At 36.0% G+C, this 8,725-nt stretch overlaps 1 protein-coding gene across 1 annotated transcript in view; it reads left to right on the top strand.

The window, feature by feature from the left end:
* LOC107677517 (sortilin-related receptor-like) overlaps window positions 1-8,725 on the top strand; it is an 84,095-nt gene that overhangs the window by 24,806 nt on the left and 50,564 nt on the right. Inside the window, 3 exon segments of the mRNA XM_016472446.1 lie at window positions 1,984-2,112; window positions 4,317-4,478; window positions 4,776-4,843. Coding sequence (XP_016327932.1) covers window positions 1,984-2,112; window positions 4,317-4,478; window positions 4,776-4,843 — 359 coding nt within the window.

The raw sequence follows: 8,725 nt of genomic DNA, 5'->3' as shown, positions 1-8,725 counted from the left end.
AGTTTCTTTGCTCCTTGATGTGTGAGCTGCGTGATATCTGATGTGTGTGTGTGTGTGTCAGTAAGCAGCTCATTAATATAGAACGGTAATTAAAGGCTCTAATGCACACACCAGTATAGGTGTGTGTATTGTAGTAGCTAGACGACGTATGATGACGTGTGACGTATAGTAGAGGTGTCCCAATTCTTAGGGGAATATTTTCACCCCTACCCCTTGACACTCTGTTTCAAGGGACAAGGGGAAGGGGTAGGCGGAGGTATATAGGTAGAAGGGGTATAAAATAGAATTGGGATTGGGCCTTAATGTGCTTCACATGAGGGGTGGCCGATATACCGGTAGACACGATTAACCGGTAGAAATTTTGGACTATCGACTCTATCGCGGTTACACGCTCATGTGACGTTGCTGTGCTACATGGTCACGAAAACATATAATTTGTACGCATTTTTAAGCATTGCGGTTTAAAAACAAGTGATTTTAAGCCATTGAAATGCAATCAACAGTGAAAGAGAACTCATTTGCGCGCGCTGTCTGAGAAACTGTTTCTGAGCGCTTTCAGAGAGGTGTGCGCACATGAAGACGGTGCACATAGAGTGCGGGAGTATTGAACAGAGTTATATTTGCAGTTTTATAGGCCTTGAATGGTTAAATACACACACTTGTATGTGTCAAAATGCCCATCTTTGCAAGTATCCTCGTAAACACAGTCATTTAGGTCTTAAGTGAAAGCAAACCACTGAGAAAGAAAACACTTGTAACAGTATATTGGATCCGGGCAGCTCTTAAAGGGTTAGTTCACCCAAAAATGAAAATTCTGTCATTAATTACTCACTCAATTGTTGAATAAAGTCGTTTTTTTTTTCTTTTGTGCACAAAAAGTATTCTCGTAGCTTCGTATAATTGCGGTTGAACCACTGATGTCACATGGATTATTTTACCGATCTCCTTGCTACGTTTCTGGACTTGGGAACATTTCAGTTGTGTTGCTGTCTATGCAGGGTCAGACAGCTCTCAGATTCCATCAAAAATATCGTTAATTGTGTTCCGAAGATGAACGAAGGTCTTACGGGTTTGTCATAAATACAGTTTACAAAAGGTCACGAGGGAGCAATCGGTTTCCCATCTACTGTAAAGTTTTCGCTGCGTTCACCCCTCATCACACCACAGCTGTTTCCTCCAGCGAAAATCTAGCCCTTAACACATATAAACGCATACTTCAGAAAACGATCATGTTGCTATTTTCATTTGAAAATTTTATATTTAATATAAAACATATTACAGTGCATGTAGCATACCATACAGTCATTCACAGAACTGATTAAAGACAGTGACAGACAGCACTCAGTCAATTCACTCATTTTAACTAAATATCAGAGTGATTGACAGAGATACAGTAGAAACATTATGTGTGGTTTTGTATTAAATATAGTTTTTTATTAAATAATGACCCAGATCGTGAAATACAAATAGTTGCTTATTAGTTTTTCATGATTTTAGTTAAGCAACATGTTAACGTCAAAGTCTTGAAATCTATTGTAAAGCAGAGTCTCAGCGAGCTTTACATAACAAGGGTTATTTTTTTAGACATAAAGTTGAGCATTCAATTATCAAGCTGTTAGCTTAGCAATATGCTGACTTCAAAATCTGTTGGATATAATTATAAGAAGAGTCTCACATAAGGAGCATTATTTTTTAGTGTGGCTTATTAGATTATTATGCTTTTAGCTTAGCAACATGCTAACATCAAGCTGGAATCAATTGTGAGCAAAGTCTTACGTGTAGTTCACTTAAAGAATGTTGTTTTTGATACATAAGGAGTTGCTCACTATTAAGAAAGGTTTAATTTCAATTAAGATGTTGACTTAGAAGGCAGCTGCCTGTGTAGACAGAAAACAACAAGGCAGCTTACTAGGTTTTGGAACAGAGCCTCAATTTCAGCAGTGTATCAGGTTGAAATTTGACATGGTTTTGTTTATTTAACAGGTGTACGTGTCTTATGACTATGGAACCACCTTCACTCAAGTATCAGAGAAATTTCAACTGTCTGGGGACCAGGAGGGCAAGAAACAAGTCATCTCGCAGTTTTACCACAGCCCCGCCGACAACAAACGAGTAAGTGTGTGAGACATTAGCTGAACTATTTGTGTGACTTCCTTGAATTGTCTTGTCTTTGTGAGCTAAGCCGAGGTCAAACAAGACCGCAGTGACACCGACCGCTTCCCGGCCATCTGCAGCTGTGACCTTCCACCACTCCAATCACTTATAAACCCACAGATGGTGTTTTCCAAGAGAGCAGCTCAAAGGGCTGGGCGAAAACACAAGCTACATGCATAGTCTCTGCCCTTGGCACCCACTGTAACGGGCTGCTCCAGTGAGTCTCTGTGAGGTGCAGAGGCTCATGGGAGTTGGGAGTGGGGAGCTGCAGATGTGGCAGAACCGCTGCAGGACTCTGCATTGCGTTATTGCTGGGGCTGACGTCAGCAGATGGTGACCATTCATCTGGTGTCAATGATGTGGCTGGCACTGCAGCTGCCGCCTGCTGCTGATGAAGGACTGACGCTAAAGCATTACGAGTGTAATTTGTAAAGCATACAACCTATTGGTAGGAGCACAGGGCTCTTTAATTACATTTGACGTGATCAGAGTAACTTGCGCCGCTGATCCGCATGGCGAGAAGAACTCTAAATCTTGATTGTTACAGATGGGATAATTAACAGAGATATTGGCAGGGTGCTTGTGTGGTTTGTTGTGGAGTATTTTAATGCATTTGTGATAAATTAATAATCCTGACATAAAATCTCAAATGAATAACTGTGTGAAGAATGAGCTGATATGCACTCATAATTGATTCTGAGGCTTACTGGGCCTGTTTGTTTGATTGATCTCTTTATAGTGGCTTTGACTTGCTAGTGTGAATGGATTTTGTAAGGAGTTACTATTGGCTATTATTATTCATAAAATTATTATATAGACCTCAGTTATTATAGTATGTATTTAGAATATATTATATTAATGTTAATTAACTTCAGTAAATCAACAGTATTACTATTTATCGATACTTTATCTATACTTTTTATTATTACTATTTTAGTTGATAATAATAATAACTCAATAATAATTAATATTAATATTTAATATTTTATTTAATATTTAATATTTATATTTAACTTATATTTAGAATGAATCATATTTTTTTAATGATGATCTCATTATTCTTCACTATGAAGTGATGAAATCGTGTGGCTTGTTGTGAAGAGTTGTGCTGCTACTTCTCTAAGCTGTTTTGACTTGGGCTGCTAAGAAACCACTCAGAACAACTTAGCAACCGCATAACAACACCCTGGCAACCATTGAGAACACTGAACAACATTGTGATGATAAGGTTTACAAAGGCAAACATAAAAATATAGTTCTATGAGTCACTGATGGTCTGATGGTGATCATAGGTTATGCTGCAAATGCATATGCTCCACTTCCTCTTTTTGTTCTTTTTCATTCATTTTTCCGTACAGCATTAGGTTTCTTTTTAAGTCAAGCATTTCTGTTTCAGTCCCAGTCCTCATTGCCTCAGAATCTGGAAAGGGAAGTGCCCTGCTTCCATAACCAGGCCATGGAGAGGACAAAGTTTATAGCAAAAGCTCTTAAACGAAAGATCAAAGAGAAGGGGGGCAGATTAGAACGGCAGAAATGCATAATCTGAATAATTAATAATGTTAAAAATATGTTTTTTTACTATACTTAAAGGCTTTGGTGTTTTCATGGGGCCAACCGCTTGAAATAAACACCTCTAATATAGTAACTTTGAGAGCTTCTGTTGTGTCTTCAACCACTACAGAGGTTAAATGGATAGTTTACCCCAAAACGACATTGTCATCATATATAATTATTTACCAAGTTCCAAACCCGTAGGACTTGTTTGGTTTTTTTCTATGAACAACAAAAGAAGATATATGTCGATGCTGCTCTTTTTCGAACAAAGAAAGTGGATGGTTATTTATAATGGCAATTAAAAGCATCATAAAAGCTCCAAGTCTTTAAGACAAACAGACCCATAATCAGGTCATTTTACATTATAAATCTTGTACATTATACATGTATGAGTCATATGGACTACTTTTCTGGTGCTTTTTGGAGCTGGGGATTATGAACCCAGTTTCACTGTATGGAAAATAGATACTTGGCACCGCTTTGCATGTCTTTTTATGTTTTTATATAATATAGGATTTGTAATTTGAGATTAGTAAATGATGACATTTTATTTATGGCTGAATTTACCCTTTTTTAAATGTCTTAATTTCTCAAATTTTCCTTTGCAGTATCTATTTACTGACGCCACGAACAGTTACCTGTGGAACACCTTTGACTTCTGCCAAATTGTTCAAGGTTTCTCCATCCCATTCAAGCCCACGGACTTACTGCTGCACAATAAGAGGCCTAACCTGGTCCTCGGTTATGACAGTTCTCACCCCAATAAACAGGTATGAACACTAATTCCTTCCATCAGTACTGGGCTTTTTGTATATCATGTGTCCAGTTTTAGTAAGATGAATGGCACTGTCATTTTAGGCCTTTAGTTGTTTGTAGAGATTTGCCCTTTTGAATTTAGCACTAAGCAGCATGTTTTGATTTGAGCTAATCAGCTGTAATTTTCGTATGAGAAGCTGGTTTATGATAAATGTTGAATCATATTAAATGTTATACTGGAAAGTGGAAACTGCTGGCACTTAAGGACCTATCCTTCGTTCTGTTTTCTTTTTTTAATTTTCTTTTGGCAGCTGTGGAAATCAGATGACTTCGGTGAGACGTGGGTGTTAATTCAGGAGCATGTGAAGTCCTACTTCTGGTAAGATCAAGCTCTTTGAGAGTGTTGACGCAAATCGCTCTGTGAATGTGTCCAGTGTGAAATCTGTTTTGGAATGTTGTCTATGTGTGTATGGGTATGATTCATGTTTGCCAAAAGTAGTCATGCTTCTAATTTAACATTTTTCAGTGCTATAAACATAGTAGCTTTTCTAGAAACAAGTTACATTTTCCAAGCGGTAACAAAATGCTACATTGCTATTTTTTGTCACATCATATTTTGCTTGTAGCTTTGCAGCCAAACAAACAGAGTAAACAATTAAACATACTTGCCTAAATGTCTACTGTCTTTTTGTCTTATGAAGCATAAAGAATTTCAATTAATTTTACTAAAATGGTTGTTTCGACAGTTCATTCATTTTAAATGAACCAGTTTAAAAAAACAATTTACCACCTTTTATGCCACCAGGGGCGGAATGGGGCCAAAAAGTGGCCCTGGACTTTTTGGCACAGAGCGGCCCACCAAACCCGGTCCGCAACACACTGCACCACACCATAAATGACTGGCATTCTTTACATTATAATTTGTCTTTCCTGGTGTATATGGCAAATAGTAAATCATTTTTAAGAATTTTTATGAGGGACGGTTTAATATCACTAAAGTTAAATACCAATATTATCAGTCCATATGACACAATGCTCTGGTATCGTCTAGAAGACTTGAATAGTGCAGAATGCGGACTGTTTTTTGGTGCCTTTTTATTGGTGATATACAGTATTTGTACATTTGCAGGAGGAATAGAGCTCCAATTGTGGAAAAGAGTATACAAATTATTTTGATGATGAAAAATACAGTAAACAGTACTGTGAAATATATAATGTTACCATTTAAAATAGCTGTTTTCTATGCGAATATATAGTAACATATAATTTATTGCTGTGATCAAAGCTGAATTTTCAGCATCATTACCCCAGTCTTCAGTGTCACATGATCATTCAGAAATCAGAAATGCTGCTCAAGAAACATTTCTGATTATTATGAATGTCTAAAACTGTTGTGCTGCTTCATATTTTTGTGGAAAATGTGATACCATTCAGTCTTGGGTAAGATTAAAAATATAAATTAATACTTTTCTTCAGCAAGGTTGCATTAAATTGATTTAAGTGACAGTAAAGATATTTACACATATTACGAAGTACTTAAATTTCAAATAAATGCTGTTCTTTAACTGATAATGATTAAGCAGCAAATTAAGCAGCATTAAAATGATTTCTGAAGGGACACTGAAGACTGGTGTAATGATGCTGAAAAGTCAGCTTTGATCACAGAAATAAATTACATTTTAAAATAGCCTAAATAGAAAACCACTATTTTAAGTGTAATATTTCATAATATTATTGTTTCATATTATTCTTTCAAATAAATAAATAAATAAAAAGCCTTAATTATTTCATACTTTTAACCACCAGTGTGTATATAAAGTAATGCATGTGAATTAATAAGCAAATTATATTTTTATTAGGCCTGTAATATAAATCACTTTCCTATGCACAGCACTCGAAAGCAAAAGTCTTCAGATTTACAATGTTCTAGAATAAGATTGAGAATGATTTTTATAGATTTTTAAACATTTTCTTAGACACATGAAATCATGGAAGAAAGCCTTTATAGAGATATATCTACATTAACTCTTACCTCATGTCTGCTAATATGTACATTGTGACGAATAACGTAAATGGCATTAAAATCTGAGAAATTTGAAAAGGCCAGTAGTAATTTGTATTCCTGAAAATTAATGTCTGTCGTTTAACTTTTTTTTTTTCGTAAACTGTAGGCAAATATTGCTGAATTGACTCACTACGTTTAGCTGCTTTCATCTTACCTCAGCTCGCATTCAAGTCGCTGGCAGCTCACTCAGCGTCTGTGAACAGTAAATCCTGCTTCTACACTTTGGGTATTTCAAACATTTTGACATTGATGAGCGCTTTTGAGTCGCTGCACTGAGCTGGAAGATATACGTACTAGGGGTTGCACCGACTAATCGACTAGTCGACTTCAATGCTCTGCCATGACGCTTTAAGCTTGACGTCGACTAGTCGCTGGTCCTATAGAGGGCGCAACAGGATAAGAAATCTTTGAAGGACTTCCACATTTACGCTCCGTTTCCAAACAGTTCAAATGCCACAGCTTCACTACTAGTAGAGAGACGCTGCCAGGTAGAATTAATTCACACACGCAATCGCTCTCACTAATGCATTCATATTAATGTAATCTTTACTGTGCTACTTTATCTGTATCTGATTTAGAATGAGCAGAAATCTGTGAGAAATATAACGACCCAAAGACAAAAGAACTGATAAAAAAGCTGTTATAGGAGCAACAGCCATGTGGGCAGTGCTGTGTCATATGCCATAGCTGTGCACAAGGTGTTTATCACAGCTCCAGACTTATTTGTTCATTAATGACGTCAGCAGCGACTAGTCGACTTCGACTCGACTTTCATCACATAAAAGTCGACTTCAAAAAATCAGAAGTCGTTCAACCCTAATACGTACATTTACTACAATTCATTTTATATATATATATTTACGCAAAGGGCCGGCCCACATTGTACAGCGGCCCACCGGGAAAACTCCCAGTGCTCCAGATGGCCAGTCCGCCACTGTATGTCATCATGATTGTAGTGACATAGAAAACTATATGATAATATATATATCACAGTAATTTAAAATTCAAATAGTTTCAATGCAGTTGTCTGCTTATTATTAGTAGCCTTTTATTATACATTGCAGTTCAAAAGTTTGGGGTCAGTAAGATTTTTATTGTTAAAGAAATTAGTATTTTTATTCACCAAGGTTTAGGAATGTACAATATATCGGCCACCATATCGATATCGGCCGATAAATGCTCATTTTTACTATAACCGTTATCGACCCAATAAGAACATTTGGCCGATATATTAAAGCCAATAAATAATGCATTATTTCCTTCAGAGGAATCAAAATCATTGATGCATTATTAATAATAACCACCGCTTTTTATCTTATTATTTTATCAAAAATATGGTTTAATTAAAATAATTGTATTATTGTCCGTGTGTGGAGGCTATTCTGTTTTATCCATGGATTATTTACACGTAAGTAATGTTGTTCAATGACTTGCACTATTTAAGCATTATTTTATTTATTTGTGAGACCTTTTTTGATAAAGAAAGTTGGTAATAGGAGTGTAACATTTATTTTAAAATTTACACTGGTTCAAACTAGGTTGCTGTAATGTATATGTTTGATTGTTTGGTACATGGCTAGTCTCTAATATCATGCTCTTAAAAATTATGTAAAAATTGGGATTTAGATTTATTGGCCAACATATCGGTTATTGGCTTTCAAATTAAAAAAATTACTGGTTATCCTGATCATTATCGGTTGTCATTACCGTTATAAATGCTGAACTTTAATCAAAGACTCCTGAAAAAGTATCCACAAAATATTATGCTGCATATTTGTTTTCAATATTGATGATAACAGATTTCTGAAGGATCTGTGACAGTGAAGACTAGGGTAATAGCTAATAAAAATACAGCTTTGCCATCACAGGAATAAATGTCATTTTAAAATGCATTCAATGGAAAACTGTTATTTTCAATTGTAATAATATTTCAGAATATTATGATTTTACTGTATATTTGATCAGAGAGATGCTAAAGATCATATATGGCTCAATTCTGTGGTTTCGATTGCTATCTAAAAGATCAGGGTTGTTGTGAGTTTGCCGCTTTTTGTTAGGCTAAACTAACAAAACAATCAGAGCTCAGGAAGATCACTGGCAAATCAAGTGCTTGCTCTCCACGCTCTACAGGGATTTTGTATCAGAGGTTGTAATTTGAAGAGGGTTGAGCACTCTCTGTGCTGCCTCTCTCAATTC

This window comes from Sinocyclocheilus anshuiensis, unplaced genomic scaffold (genome assembly GCF_001515605.1).
Source record: "Sinocyclocheilus anshuiensis isolate Anshui unplaced genomic scaffold, SAMN03320099.WGS_v1.1 scaffold981, whole genome shotgun sequence".
Taxonomy (NCBI): Eukaryota; Metazoa; Chordata; class Actinopteri; order Cypriniformes; family Cyprinidae; genus Sinocyclocheilus; species Sinocyclocheilus anshuiensis.
The sequence above is the reverse complement of the archived record's forward strand: the minus strand, read 5'-3'. Positions and strand labels throughout refer to the sequence as shown.